This window comes from Myxine glutinosa, chromosome 12 (assembly GCF_964187855.1).
Source record: "Myxine glutinosa chromosome 12, kmMyxGlut1.1, whole genome shotgun sequence".
NCBI classification, from domain to species: domain Eukaryota; kingdom Metazoa; phylum Chordata; class Myxini; order Myxiniformes; family Myxinidae; genus Myxine; species Myxine glutinosa.
In genome coordinates, this window is record NC_136272.1 from 34692349 (window position 1) to 34708927 (window position 16579).

The window sequence follows — 16579 nt, forward strand, 5'->3', positions numbered from 1 at the left end:
GGAATTCGAGGCACAAAATAAAAAAAGTTGAACCAAACCAAACTGGAATGCATTTATAAAACTGTCACTATGTTTAAGAACGATTTATAAAACAGAATATAGTAAGTAGCTTTGATTGAGACTGGTAATAAAAAAATAGTAAATACTACTGAATGACCTTTTGTCTAACTGCGGTCTGAGATGAGCGAAGCTTTTGATTGGTCAAAGTGCTCACGTGGTTTCACACAGATTTTTGTGCTTTTAGTGTCTTGATATCGTTAAGATTTTTGTTGACAATTAAATTTTTATTAGGTTTGGATTTATGTGACTAATTAGAACGCCATGGTTAAATTTGGATGCAGGATGTCATTCGGCACTTACAACCTGCGCTACATATACACCGCATAATCAGAGACGTTGTGATGCCACGAGCGTGAATGTGAATGGAGCACCAAATGCCATCTCCCACCTGCCGCCCCCCCCCCCTATATAAACAGCACGGAGGTATATAATAAACTGGAGAGCCAATGACGGCTGTCAGCTGAAGCTAGCGGAAGTTGCTTGGCGGCCATATTGGGAAGCCGATTGTAACATTCGTCCACATCCATCAGGGCAAGTAATACAATACACCGGACTCGAACATGCAACTAAATTGGAAGTTTATTGTTCAATAGTTGTTATTTTTCCTTAGCTATCTGATGCCAATAACTGCAAATGAGGGTTGTATAAATTACAGCACTAGGTGGTTTGCCATTGCCTTCCCACTTCGCAGTAGCAGTAGGTAGGGCAGGAAGTTGTTCAGGGTCCTGGTACGAATCCCGATCCTGGTATTTCACGGGCAGGGCGACTGATCATCCTGGCGAACGTTAAGCCAGCTGTCTTGTCTGCTAGTGAAGGAGCTGGGGCTCCCACGTCGATCGGGGAATCGGAATCGGGGAATGGAAGCTGAATGACAGTTGGAAAGTGCCTGTAGCATACTTTATGATAAATGGATTGTCGGGGAAGGAACAGGCGAATTTGGTGACACAATGTCTACTAAAATTGCATGATATCGGTGCAGAGGTGGTTTCCTTAACTTGCGATGGACCGTCCGCTCATTTGACAATGTTACGTGAGCTAGGTGCCGACATCACGCCGCAGAATGTGAAACCAACATTTCCCCACCCAGCAAATCCCGAAAAGAAAATTTGTGTTGTACTCGATGCATGTCACATGCTTAAACTTGCAAGAAACTGTCTTGGATCCATGAAAATGATGGAGGATGGCAACAAAAAAGTCATCGCGTGGAAATACATCCAGGCACTCTTTGATCTGCAGAAGAGGGAAGGCTTGCGTCTGGGAAATAAGCTCTCCCGGAAACACATCGAGTGGAAGAGCAATGTCATGAAGGTGGACACAGCTGCTCAGACATTGAGCACTAGTGTGGCAGATGCAATTCGGTTTTGCAGGGACACTTTGCAACTATCAGAATTTCAGGGCAGTGAGGCTACCTGCCAATACATTGAAACATTGGACAAACTGTTTGACATTCTAAATTCTCGCAATCCATTGGCACGAAACTACAAGGCACCACTCATGACATCACGAGAAGGACTTTTCCTGCCATTCCTGGATACTGCCTACAGTTACTTGTCCAACATCAAAAACATGAATGGTCAAGTTATGACCAATACGCGTTTGAAAACCCCCTTCATTGGTTTCATGATCTGCATAGAGAGTGTCAAAATTTTGTATTTCACATATGTCAAACCTGCCTCATCTCCCCTGCGATACCTGCTCACGTACAAAATGAGCCAAGACCACATTGAACTTTTCTTTGGAGCGGTCCGCATTGCATGTGGAAGTGGGAATAACCCAACGGCCCGGCAGTTTGTTGCCGCATATAAGCGCCTCTTGATGCGACATGACATCAAGTCTGCAAGTGGGAACTGTTCTGCACAGGACTCAACCAGAATCCTGAATGCGGCTTCCTTCAAGTGCGTTGCAAAGCAGGCTGTGCCTGACGAGAGTCACGACATGTTGGTGGCCAGACGATACGACCTGGAGTTGAGATCGCCGGCAAAAGAGGACCACGACTATGCGGATATTCCAAATTTTGAGCAACTTTCCATCTTTACAGAGTCATGTGTTGGCTATATTGCCGGCTATGTGGTGAGGATGGTGAGGAAGACTCTGAAGTGTAGCCAATGTCTTTCTGCATTGACCAGTAACAACGAAGAATGGCAAACCACACCAATGTACAGCCTGATTGTGATTGTTACCAAGAACAGGGGTGGCCTCATAGTTCCCTCGCACAGTGTTGTTCGTGTCTGTGAGGCGACTGAACGCTGTGTCAAGAGGCTCCTGGCTGTAAGCAATGGCAAAATGCCTCGTGAAAGTGGGATAAGAGTGGCAATTTCCACTTCTGTCCTTTCTGAGGTCGGTCGGTCTACATTTGCTTCCTTGGATCGGCACATGTTTGACTGTGAGGCAGACAGCAACCATGTGTTTGCTTTAATACATTCTGTATCACAATCATACAGCAAGATACGTTTCCATCATGTTGTGAGAACACTCGATGATGACATGAAGGAAGAGCGCATCAGGAAAAAATATTGCAAACTGGTCCTGTTTGCTCACCAGTGAGGCAACACCAGAGCAAGCTGAAATATAAGAGCGACCTCATCTCTACATGGTGTGGGTGTGTTTTGTGGGTTAACTGTGAATTGTGTGGGTTAACTACATGACAGCGTTTCATGTCATTTATGTGACTGACTCACTGTTGATGTGTTGCTGACCCATGTCAGTGTAGAATAAACTCTGGTTATCATTATATCTGCGTGGTTTCTAACATCTCGGTAATAGAAACATACACATCTTAGTTACAATATAATGACTGAATTAAGTAACATCATATAACATGACAACAAATCAGATCTTTATATTGAGGAATATTATAGAACAAGCCAAAGAATGGCAAACGACGATGTACCTCAATTTTATAGATTTCTAGAAAGCTTTCGACTCCTTGCCCAGAGAAAGTCTGGGTCATAATGAAGAAATACAGCATACCTGGAAAATTAGTGAACCTTGTAAAAGCCCTTTACCAAGACTTTCAATGTGCGGTCGTCGACCAAGGTGAAACAACAGAATGGTTCAAGGTGAAGACAGGAGTTAAACAGGGGTGTAACATGTCAGGATTCTTATTCCTACTAGTGGGTGATTGGGTCATGAGAAGAACGATAAAGAACACCGAGCGGTAATTTTGGGCACTTTTTTTTCAAACAAGCTCTAAACCATTGGATTCCCCAGGAAAAATGCGTCTAGAACCAACTTCAAACTTAATGAACACCATTTCCTTAAAGAACGGGATTCTGAGCCCGAATATCAGTTCAAATATTAGTATTCTATATTAATTAAATAGTCGGCGGTCCTAAAATTCGCTCCAGCTGCATCATCAGTGCGCCACGCCTTTGCTTTGACAGGCTTACGATCGGCTTCCCAATATGGCCGCCAGACTATTTCCGGTGGCTTCACGGCGGCTAATGCTGCGAGGTGGCCAATTGGCTCTCCATATTATATACCTCCGTGATAAACAGTCGGTTGTACAGTACTGTACAGTGTATAAATTATAATACACCGGACTACTCGTGAGAGTACGGGATGTGACGCTCAGAACCACGATTTACATTTTAAACTCCGTGCTACGTGTCAATTACTCTTTCCATCCGGTGTAACATTTTTGTAATTATTAATCACCTCGGTGTTAGTAATTATGGGGCTGCTGGTTGTGTAGATCTCTTATATTATCGAATTGTTTTGTGAATATTCGAACAGTTGAGGTAATATGCAATCTACAATACCGAGATCGCCCATCACCCACGGAGGTATGTATAGAACCCGTGCCATCACCGAAGTAAAGGTGTAAGAAGACCATAGAATTATAACCAGGCTGTCACATTTTAGTCATTTCGAGAAAAACGTGAAAAATATTTTGAAAAACGTGAAAAACGGGGGAAAAAAATAAAATGTGACTTAGCCTGGTTATAATTATATGGTCTTCAATTATTGTTGGACAGATGTTGCGCAATGACGTCATTACGTATCGATGAGATCCAGTTGTCATGAGCCGGATATCACGTGACAAGATAGTTCTTCAACTTCCCTGTCTTCCTTTCTTTTAATTTCCACGTTTTGCATTGGAATCCCCACCTTCCTATAAATTCACACAATGATGTTCGTGCATCCATCCGAAGATAATTGTACTCGAAAATGTTTTTTTCTCTCGTTTTATCCCCAAACCATCTGTTAATTTATTAATTATGAGTGAAGCTGCCGTTTTTGACTCTCCAAGATTCTAGCGGACACCTTCAGTTTTAGGGTTCTGCCAGAACCTTGATGAACTCGACCTTTAGTGCATGGTCTTGCACCAGTTGATCTATCTCATGACAGCACTTTCAAAATGACACAATCTGCCCCAGATTGCTCAGCTAGTTAATCCTGAATACAAAATCTTCTACTGACAAAGAAATGGCTTCTACCGACTCCTCTCCGGCTTGCTCCCCCAGCTCTCTGTGGTCCCCCAAATATTCCTGCATCACACAAGATCTGCCAGCAACCCTCTTCTGGTGAAACAGCCAAAATCAAGACTCTGCTCACCTTCACTCTTTCATTCCTCTTTCCTCCCGCCTCTGGAACAAACCTCCTCCCTCCAGGTCTTTAAAACAGCTGTTCACCACCATCTCTTATCTTCCCCCATCCAAAACCTTGATCTTTTCTGTGCCCGTTAACTACACCCCAAATCCACCTTTTTCAAATTCCATGTTTTTTACCCTGAAAGTTCTCGTAGGGTCCATTTGTTTTGTACCGTGTACCCCACCAGCCCCCTCCCCCCCCCCCCCCCTCTCCATTCCACAGATCTACCACTGTCCCTGTTTTCCACTGTTGTGCTTCCCTCTCTTTATTACATGTTTTATGTGTTTTCTGTTTATATCTTTGTGTTTTATATGTTGCCCTTACACAAGCCTAGGACTTTGTACATACACACACACACCCTAGTCAGGGCCCTTAGGGATATTTTGGTTCAGATTCTTCCAAAAGCATCAAATTTGGCGCAGATGTTGCCCATGCCATACTCTTTCGATTTTTGATGGGCGCCAAGATCCGGGGACCATACCGGTCCATCCCGCCATGTCACCTGACCTATGACGTCATAATTAGGATATGCATCCAATCACATGGCGTACTATAAGTGGTCAAAGTTCAAAATGAATCGATCGAAAAATGAAGGCAGGGATCCATTTTTAAGGTTTTCATAAAATCCAATATGGCCGCCAGGTCACATGACCTATGACGTCATATTTATGACATGCATACAATCATGTATACATGAACCCGGATCATGATCGCACAAAAATTAAACACAAGGATATGGCATACAGTTCATAAAACATCAAAATCCGTACCTTTGTAATTAGACTGATGAACTGCATATGCCTGAAAATTAGGAAATAGACATGTAAATATTTCCTCTAATTGTCAAAAATAAGGTCAGAGTTCGATTACCCAACCCAGAAACATAAAATGGTGAACCTCGCATAAATCTTGACAAAAAACTCAAAAACCGACATGTTTGACTCAAAAATGACCTTTAAGATGACCTTGAGGGTTGACCTAGACCTCGAATCATCAAAATATCATAATTGGATTCCTCGACCTCGAAAACCCCTGAAAAGTGGTATCATACATGATTCCAACCCTTTTGGTTATTTAACTGATTTTCCTCTAATCCGGGTGGTGGCCATTTAATATTTCGCCAATATGGGGCCCCCGGGGGGGGGGGGAGGACGCCCGTCTTGGCACCCATCAAAAATCGAAAGAGTATGGCATGGGCAACATCTGGGCCAAATTTGGTGCTTTTGGAAGAATTTGAACCAAACGGCCCCAAAATATCCCTAAGGGCCCTGACTACACATCATTGGAATATACTCTTCACTCAATAACTTTGGTGCTGCTGAAACAGTGTCAGGAATCGAACCAAAACCACACCGCTCAAAAGCGAGTTGTCTGAACCTCATCCGTCATCCCATGTGTAGCATCACCAGCATGCAATGTTTCCATTGGACTTTCATAGCGAGATGAACATGTGGAACAGTGAGATGATATAGATGCAGGAAAAAAGCCTACTTTGCTTTACAAAAAAAAATCATGAATGAAGACCCGACAACAGCCAATACAAAGGGGACATTTCAAATGTGTTTATTGACAATCTAATGATGCTTGCTCAGTTTTCATCGACGTTGACAGTCTGCAAACCTGTGAATGAAACAAAAAACAAAAGGTAACCCAATTAAAACGTTCTCTTTAAAGAGCGGAAGAAAAAACAAACATCTGTTTCAGGGAATCACCTTTGAACGTGTCGATCTGCACATGAGTAACGAGGGTGTAGAGCTTGTTTGGAGAGTCTTCGTCCTCATTCCTCTTCCTCGAAAGTCGCACACGCATACGATACGGGACATTTCTGAAGAACATGAAACAATGCTCATAAAATTACAAAAGCATGACAAATGCAAAAATAATGAAAGATGCCAAAGTATGCGATTGCCAAAATAATTATCCTGACAATTCAACACGACGAACGAGTGATAAAAGCTATCAAACACACCGATTTTTAGAAGTAATTGTAATCATGACCAAATACAACTAGAGCAATGTGACTGTCGCCAATATGCCTCCGCATAGTCACACAACGGGCAGATGCCCTCGTTCACTGCCCTAAAAATAAACACGTTTGATTTAAATCCCTGCAGCTGTTTTCAAGTATCACATTTTCACCAGCCATGACAGGTTTCACATCTGTCAGTGAAGCAGTTTCAGAGAAGGGATTTTTTGAAATATCGGCTTTCAAGCTAATATGGCTGCCATACCACATGACCTTCAAAGATGTGCATTTTGCATATGTATGGGTAGGGGATCACGTTTGTGAAATTTCGTGTTGATCGATGAGGTTTATTTTCTATCTGATATGGCTGCCAAACCATGTGACCAATGACGTGTTTGTGGTCATGTTTTAATCACCATGCCTAGTCAATGACACACGTCAAGTTTCGAGTCAATTGATTTGGTGGTTTGGGAGAAGATTTTTTTTACAGTTCTAGGTTAAATCCAATATGGCTGCCAAACCATGTGACCTATGATGTCATAAATTTAATACTTCAATACAAATGTGTCATAGATCAGGTTCAGATAATTTCAGATTTTTAGGATAAGGAATTTGATTAAAACATTTTTGGCTGGTATACCACTTCACCGATGATGTCATCATTGCCATGCTTTTATTCCCCATTGGGAGTACTTGACAATGTGCCAAGTTTCAAATTTTCCATTCAGCGGTTTCTGAGAAATAATGTTTTAATTATATGGTTTAATCCAAGGTGGCCATGTGCTGTGTGCAGGAAGTGTCGGAGCGCACTCCATTCAATGTACAATGTGTGCGCTGAGTGGGTTCATCAAAAATGTAGTGGTCTGAGAGGGTCATTAACCAGTGGGGCAGCTACATTCAAGCGTAATGTGTACACAGAGGGAGCTGCAGATGAAGGAAATGTTGAGTTGGATCTTTGAGACGGCGTGAAGCTGGAAGGTGTGAAAACATTTTGCTACCTCAGAGACATGCTGAATGGAGAAGGTGGATCAGATTCGGCAACGGTTGCTCGAGTGAGATGTGCATGGAAGAAGTTTCGGGAACTGAGTGGCATGCTGACGAGGAGGGGAGTGTTGTTGAAGCTGAAGGGAAAGGTGTATGCTGCATGTGTGAGAAGCGTTATGATTTATGGGAGCGAGACATGGGTAATGAACATAGAGCAGCAACGAAGGCTGGAAAGGGTGGAAAGGGTGGAAATGCGAATGGTTCGGTGGATGTGCGGAGTATCGTTGAGAGAGAGGAAGACAAATGATGAATTGTGAAAGATGATGGGAATATTGCCTGTGATTGATGCTGTGAAGAGAAACAGGTTGAGATGGTTTGGTCATGTGTTGAGGAAGGATGAAAGTGACTGGTTGAGAAGAGTGATGGAAATGAACGTAGAAGGAAGTAGAGGACGGGGAAGACCGAGAAAGACTTGGCTAAAGATGGTGGAAGAAGAAATGCGGGCAAGGGGGTTAACAAGGAGAGATGCAGAAAATAGGGCAAAATGGAGAAGATTGTCATGGGGACCACAAAGCTAACCCCCGCTCTAGCAGGGAAAATGGCCTTAAAATGCCTGTTGTTGTTTTAATCCAAGGTGGCTGCCATACTACGTGACCTATAACGTCACAATTATGATAAAAAACATTCTGCATGGGTGTCACTCCTACCCTGAAAGTTTTGCCTCAATCGGACATGTGGTTGCTGAGAAAAATGAGGTTTAGCCCGTACTGACGGACAACCCGAAAACATGCCTCCGGCCACCTTTGGGGGTGGAGGCATAAAAAGGCACATGTATTTGCGTGCATTCTCACACAATAGGTTCGATCCCAGTAAATCCTCCTTCAATCCCACTCCTCCCTCCAGGTCTTTAAAACAGCTGTTCACCACCATCTCTTATCTTCCCCCATCCAAAACCTTGATCTTTTCTACCGCCACTAATTCACCCCAGATACACTTTTTTGAAATTCGAGCTTCTTTCCTGGGAGTCCTTGCAGTGTCCATATGTTTTATATCTCTCCCCCCCCCCCAAGCCCCCTCTCTCCCACAGGTTTCTCGATGTCCCTGCTCTCAAATTTTGTGTTTGTGTCCTTCCCCCTCTCCCCCCATCTTGTCTACCGCTCCCCTTATTATATGTTTTATGTGTCGGTTTGACTTTTTGTGTGATTAATGTTAGCTCTTTCACGAGCCTCGATCTTGTATACAAAAAAAAAAAAAAAATTGTCAAACACCAGTAACCATTCCTTTCTCCAGTATTGCTAAATAATGCTTGGAACATTGAGATGAGTTGCACATGGCAGAGTGTTTGCTAGGTCGACCCCACTTGTTACTCGGGATGCCAGCAAGGTTTTGTGACAATAGGAAGATTATGGTATTTGAACTGCATAAAGCTCCAGAAAAGGTAGACCCCAAAGTGACTAACATGTAAGGGGGATGAGATAGGGGGAGCAGAATTTATCCAGCGGCGTTTCCTTCATTTAGACATTTATCCTTTGAAAAAAATAACTACAAATACTCTTCGACGTTGCGACATCAACCGATACGCCTCTGCCCACATTATTACATCATTATATCGCGCACATGCAGAATTAATACATCATTATACATACTTGCACCAAGTTTGATTTAAATCCCTTCAGCTGTTCTTAAGTACTAGGGCATGCCCGTACTATATATATATCTAAAATTATATCCCCCCCCTCTATTTACATGAAATGGTTTGGTCCATTCGCAAAGCCAAAGCGAACGGCTTGCGAGTACGGTGACAATCCCCCCCCTCTATTTACATGAAATGGTTTGGTCCATTCGCAAAGCCAAAGCGAACGGCTTGCGAGTACGGTAGAACCCCCCCCTCTATTTACATGAAATGGTTTGGTCCATTCGCAAAGCCAAAGCGAACGGCGAACGGTTAAATCGCCATAGCTCGGTAACTACTTGTCCGATTAATATGAAACCTTGAAAAGGCACATCCTCAGGTCCCCAGCAATATACCTGGCAAGTTTCAAGTATATCGGACCCGTGGTTGTCGAGAAACAGCGGTCACAGACAAACAAACAAACACACAGACACACAGACACACACACACACACACAGAGATTACTGGAATTATAGATAGATCACATTTTTACCGAGCATGACCTCTGACCTTTGACGCTGAAATGTTATCAGTTCATTTTTGCATCATAACATAATCTTATGCAAATCAAAGTTTAATACCAATTAACCAATTAAGTTAAGGCCAATTAAGTTAGTTAATTAAGTTAAGGTTATACCAATTAAGTAGTTTGGTCAAAATCCCATCGCTGGTTCACAAGTTAGCTCTGTAACATAATTTTGCCTCACGGTACATAACATATAACCTTTGACATCGTGACCCCATAATCTAATCGGTTCATCTTTACACATACCGGTACAAAGTTTGATTTAGATCCCTTCAGTCATTCTTAAGTTATCGTGGTAACGAAAACCTATAACACACACACGGATTGACGGCCCAAAAATGAATGATTGAAAATTAATCTGCCATTTACAAACAAAATGCTTCGAAAGCCTGTACTGGTTGATTGACATTGCATTTAGTAGAGGGACGTTCTGTGGCTTTCAGAGACTCCTACTAATCCGGTGGTTGCACTTTAACAAATATGGCATGCCAAAGTTTTGGGTTTTTGGGGAGGGGTTGAGGGTTTGGCTTGTAATACAATTTCAGGTGCTGATTAATCCAGTTTAGTAATAATAATGCTGGAGGATGTTTGAGTGTGGTATATTAAGTTGTGGAGACAAAGTTCCAATGCATGCTTTTTGCAGATCAAGGAGGAGCTGGGGGTGAAGAGTGGGAGTTGCTGACTAATTCCACCACATTTGGACACACACACACACACACACACATGCATTTTAAAGGCCATTTTCCCTGCTAGAGCAGGGGTTAGCATTGCGGTCCCCATGACAATCTTCTCCATTTTGCCCTATTTTCTGCATCTCTCCTTGTTAACCCCCTTGCCCGCATTTCTTCTTCCACCATCTTTAGCCAAGTCTTTCTCGGTCTTCCCCGTCTTCTACTTCCTTCTACATTCATTTCCATCACTCTTCTCAACCAGTCACTTTCATCCTTCCTCAACACATGACCAAACCATCTCAACCTGTTCCTCTTCACAGCATCAATCACAGGCTCTATTCCCATCATCTTTCGCAATTCATCATTTGTCTTCCTCTCTCTCAACGATACTCCGCACATCCGTTGAACCATTCGCATTTCCACCCTTTCCAACCTTCGTTGCTGCTCTACGTTCATTACCCATGTCTCGCTCCCATAAATCATAACACTTCTCACACATGCAGCATACACCTTTCCCTTCAGCTTCAACGACACTCCCCTCATCATCAGCACGCCACTCAATTCCCGAAACTTCTTCCATGCACATCTCACTCGAGCAACCGTTGCCGAGTCTGATCCACCTTCTCCATTCAGCATGTCTCCGAGGTAGCAAAATGTTTTCACACCTTCCAGCTTCACACCGTCTCCAAGATCCAACTCAACATTTCCTCCATCTGCAGCTCCCTCTGTGCACACCTTACATTTGACTGTAGCTGCCACACTGGTTAATGACCCTCTCAGACCACTACATTTTTGATGAACCCACTCAGCGCACATTGTACACTGAATGGAGTTCACTCCGACACCCTTCCTACACACAGCACAGGGCCACTTCCCAGTTCTTTCCACCTCACCACATGCTTTACCACTTGCCATCACCTTCGTCTTTCCGATATTCACCTTCAGACCTTTTGTCTCCATACATTCCTTCCACGTGTTCATCTTTTCCTTCAGTCCATCCATACTTTCCGCAATCAACACCAGATCATCTGCATACAACAACTCCCACAGTAAACCCTCCTTTACGTTCTGAGCCAGCACCTCCATCACAGCTACAAATAGTAGTGGACTTAGTACCGACCCCTGATGCACTCCCACCTTCACCTCAAACTCACCACTGTTCCCGTCCTTCGTCCTTACAGCTGTGCGCGCTCTTTTGTACATTGCCATCACTACTCTGATCAACCATTCCTCCACTCCTAACTTCCTCAATGCCCATGTCAATACTTTGCGTGGAACCCGATCGAATGCTTTCTCCAGATCAACAAACCCAAGAAACAACTTCTTCCTCTTCTCCATGTACTTCTCCTGCAACTGCCTCACAATGAAAAGCGCGTCTGTCGTTCCTCTTCCTGGCATAAATGCAAACTGCATTTCGTCGATCTTCACTTTCTTCCTTATCCTCCTCTCCAACACCCTTTCCAATACCTTCATTCCATGCTCCAATAACTTTATCGCTCGGTACGAGCCACACTCCAGAGGGTCACCTTTCCCCTTGTATAGAGGGACGAGGGTACTCAGTTCCCAATCCACTGGAATGCAGCCTTCTTTCACCACCAGATTACAGATCTCTGTCATTCTCTTCACACCCCAACTTCCTGCTGCCTTCAACATATCTCCCACAACTCCCGTCGGCCCTCCCGCTTTTCTACCCTTCATTGCTTTTATCGCTTCCTCAACTTCCTTCTCAGTTATCTTCTCTGCCGGTCCTAAAACTGGGTTACTCTCTATGTTGCCATCCCATTCTTTCTCTGTATTCAACAGCATTTCCATATATCTTTTCCATCTTCCTTTAATTCCATCTGGGTCGACAACGATTTGTCCCACTTCATCCTTCAAGCAGCTCACCCCCATCACATCACACCTCTCTTTCGCTATCTGCTTTGCAATCCTGAATACCGCTCTCTGACCCTCTTCCGAATCCAAGCGTTCTCCGAACATTTTCCTACATGCCTCCTGCGCCTTTGCTACCTCTTTCTTTGCAGCCTTCCTGGCTGCCTTATAACTTTCATGCTCTGCTGTTTCTGCTCCCGTACCCTTCGCCTTCTGCCACTCCTTGAACTTCTTCCTCTTCTCGTCAATCCTCTTTCCAACTTCATCATCCCACCACCATGTTTCCGAGTGCCTCGGTGGTCCTTTTGTCCATCCACATACCTCACCAACGGCTCCCAACAGACTAGCTTTCATTGACATCCAACCACTTTCAAGCTCAACCACATCATCCTCGACCCTACTCAGCCTCTCTTTTAATGCCTCCCTTACTGTCACCTCTTTCAACCTCCACACCTTCATTCTCGGTTGCTACTTCACCCGCCGAGCTCTCCTCGCACCTTTCACCCTTACGTCGCAGACAACCAAGTGGTGCTGTGAAACAGCCTCCTCCCCCGGGATTACCTTTGTGTCTCGGAGGTGCCCCCTATCTCGCCTACGCACCATCAGGTAATCAACGGTTGTCGTCGACCCACCTGACGTGTACGTAACAAGCTTATTATCCTCTTTCTGGAACTGAGTATTACAAATCAACAAATCAGCTCCATCAGCAAACTCCAAAATCCTTTCACCTTCTCCATTTCTCACACCATATCCGTAACCCCCATGAACTCCGTCAAAACCATCCATACTCCTTCCCACATGTCCATTTAGGTCTCCTCCTACCACAACAACTTCCTCATCTTTCACGTTTTCCATCAGCTTCTCTATCGCACACCAGAACTTGTCCTTCTCTTCATCGCTCCGACCAACCTGTGGAGCATATCCCGAGATGACGTTCACCAAGAGCTTTCCAATCATCATTTTCACCATCATCAACCTTTCACTCACTCTAGTCACACTCACCACACTGTCTACAAACTCCTCAGAAAACAGGACACCAACACCATTCACGCCCTCCAGGCACCCTTGCCACACAAACTTGTATTTCTGTCCCTGCCTACCCTTCACCATTCTCACACCACTTCCCTTCCATCTCGTCTCTTGCACACAACATATGTCCACTCTTCTTCTGACCAATACTTCCACCACTTCTCCTGATCTCCCTGTCATTGTCCCTACATTCCATGTCCCAAACCTCAGAAACCGATCTCCACTTCGGGCTGTACCCTGCCCACATGTAGTTGTAATTGTCATGGTTCTCTTTTTGAGGCAATGTTTTTTATGGCCGGATGCCCTTCCTGACGCCAACCCTCTTAGTCGCCTCCTACGACACGCAGGGATACGGCGTACCTATTCTTATCCAGGGTACACACTGGGAAACGTTTAAAACATGGAAATCCTGTGGGGGGGGGGAGGGGATCACCGCTGCGGTTTAAACATATTTAAATAAATATTTAAACAAAACCATGAAAACAATCTGGGAAAAGTCTCTAAGTGAGAACGTGGATTTGAGAAAGCAGGAGCAGAGGTGAAAGAACAAACGAGAATATAGGGGGCGGGGCACAAGTCGAGACGAGGAGGCCGCACGAGACACCAGGCCGCACGAGGCGCGGACAAAGAAACGACTAATTACACACAAATTTGCAACAATTACAAAACCAAAACCAAATAGAAACACACAATAACACATACACAACAAAATACGCAGCGGAAATTTGACAAAGAAACGAACTGGAAAACACTCAAACTTTGATGTCGTGGAGAGATCAAAGCAAGCCCCGTCGCTCGAGGGACCGGAAGCGGAAAACCTGCTTTCCACATTTGGACAAACAAACAAAAACACACAAGGACGTACCGAATGCCTTTTCTCCATACAGCTTTGTTCAGCCGTGTGTCGATGCGTACGTCTTGCGTTCCCATTTCTCTCATTGCAAATTTTCGAATCTCCTTAATAGCTCTTGGAGCACGTTTCTTGAACCCCCTGAAAAAGAAGAGTAAAATAAATAAATGTATGAGAATGATGTTTTTGACATCATTCATAGAAAAAAATGCAAATTAATAAATAAAAATTTGAGTTGTAAAGTATGGGGTTGATTGAAAATTGTATGAAACTTGGCTCATTTTGTCCAAAAATGCTTTGCCAAATCCAAATAGTCTTTTTAGCCACAAAATTGGCCAAACAACACAGGACTGCAAGATATAACAGCAACAAATCCAAGTATTTGAAACAAGAAACTATCTCGATGTATGTGTGCGTGTACACCTGAAAATCAGAGAGAAAAAAAAAAAAACACACACACACGGGCGGCCCCCGCACCACCAAATTTTGCATACGTGATGGTAGTGCCCGGAGCAGAGAAGAAAATACAAAGGGGGGGGGGGGGGGGATGGATCTGTCAATGCTGCTGAAGGGAGTGGGTGTTTCTCGTATAGAAAACATCAACAAAGTGACTGGAGATTTTATCAGAAAGAACACAGAAGTGCCTCTTAAAACTCAACATCACAAATGCATATGCAGCATATCTTTCCTCCTCCCATTCTGCTTCTCCCCCCCCCCCCCCCCCCCCAAAACGGAAGGGCCTGTCAAAACCCTCCCCCTCCAAATGATACATATGCAGCATATCTTTCCTCCTCCCATTCTGCCTTCCCCCCCACCCCCCAAAATGGAAGGGCCTGGCAAAACCCTCCCCCTCCAAATGATACATATGCAGCATATCTTTCCTCCTCCCATTCTGCTTCCCCCCCCCCCCCCCCAAAATGGAAGGGCCTGTCAAAACTCTCCCCCTGCCCCTCCAAATGATGCATACGCAGCATATATTTCGTCCTCCCATTCTGCCCCCCCCCCCCCAAAATGGAAGGGCCTGTCAAACCCCCCCTCCTCCAAATGATGCATATGCAGCATATCTTTCCTCCTCCCATTCTGCCTTCCCCCCCACCCCCCAAAATGGAAGGGCCTGTCACCCCCTCCCTCCAAATGATGCATATGCAGCATATCTTTCCTCCTCCCATTCTGCCTTCCCCCCCCCCCACCCCCCAAAATGGAAGGGCCTGTCAAAACCCTCCCCCTCCAAATGATGCATATGCAGCATATCTTTCCTCCTCCCATTCTGCCCCCACACATCTTTCCAGCAGCAAGGGACTAGATGACTAATTGGTCCATCAGTGAAGCGACGGGTACTCTCTTCTAGTTATACTTATAAAATGAAGCAGAAGTGAAAATACAAAACACCAGCAAGTACCTGCCAGTACCACCCACATACCGACCAACCGATGGCGCAGAAATGACCTACAAGATCCAATGGAGCCCCACGGGTCCCAATTCCATACGTACATTCCATGGATGCGCTTATGGATGTTGATGGTGTACTCGCGAGTGACCACTTCATTCATGGTCGAACGAGCCTTCCTCTTCTCACCCACTTTGGCCTTCTTTGTCGGAGCCATTCTGCAACAAGAGTACAGTGTGCACAGTAAAGTCGCCCATCGACGTCGTCCATTCGCATCGGTCGTTTCGAGGTGTTTGTGGATTTTTTTTTTTTTTTTATCCTACACTACGAGACCCGTTTCCATCGGCCGAGTACACCACCGTGTTCTCTGTCCACCTGCGGACGTACGGAAGTGGATTCCGGTAACACGAATTTGCAACACTACTCAAAGTTCACCTCCGGTACGTTAATGAAGCTCAAAATGGAACAAGCGCGAACAATCGGGAAAACACACGAAGGCCTTCAGTACTCAGTAGAGCTAGCCACTACAGGGGTATCGTGCGTCATTTACCCGAATGAATACCACAATCATACAAATAGTATAAACAACCCATTCACCACAAAGCCCACTGTTGCGTCGTGTAAAAAAGACATCAATAAACAAGAAATACAAACAAGATGAAGAACGATTGCACAGGCGCAGAAAACATTACCTCAACGCGTAAAATCAATGGCGGAAAGAAAGGCGCAATGCATTCTGGGGGAAGGATGACTGAAACCAGCGATTTCTCGAAAGCCGATTCACCGATGACATGATTCTTCTTCTTCTTCGTGTTTGCCTCTGGAAGGCGTTTTCAAAGGTGCAAGACTCGATAGACACCACGCACGAAAAAACTTCGACAGGAATCGGCAAACTCGACATTGTTTGACCCGTTTCTGTTAACGAATTTTAAAACCGATTTGCACAGTCGAGGGTGCTAAAGGTTCAAG

General features: G+C 44.5%; 1 protein-coding gene across 1 annotated transcript; it reads right to left on the reverse strand.

Annotated features, from left to right (window-relative positions):
* Positions 1-6200: 6200 nt before the first annotated feature.
* On the reverse strand, positions 6201-16351 carry RPL31 (ribosomal protein L31). Its single transcript, XM_078766736.1, has 5 exons — positions 16303-16351; positions 15715-15828; positions 14239-14364; positions 6366-6478; positions 6201-6273 (listed from the first exon to the last, which is right to left on the reverse strand). Exons 2-5 carry the CDS (start codon positions 15825-15827, stop codon positions 6242-6244), a joined length of 384 nt encoding a protein of 127 aa, XP_078622862.1. The 5' UTR covers position 15828; positions 16303-16351; the 3' UTR covers positions 6201-6241.
* Between the last annotated feature and the right edge of the window lie 228 nt (positions 16352-16579).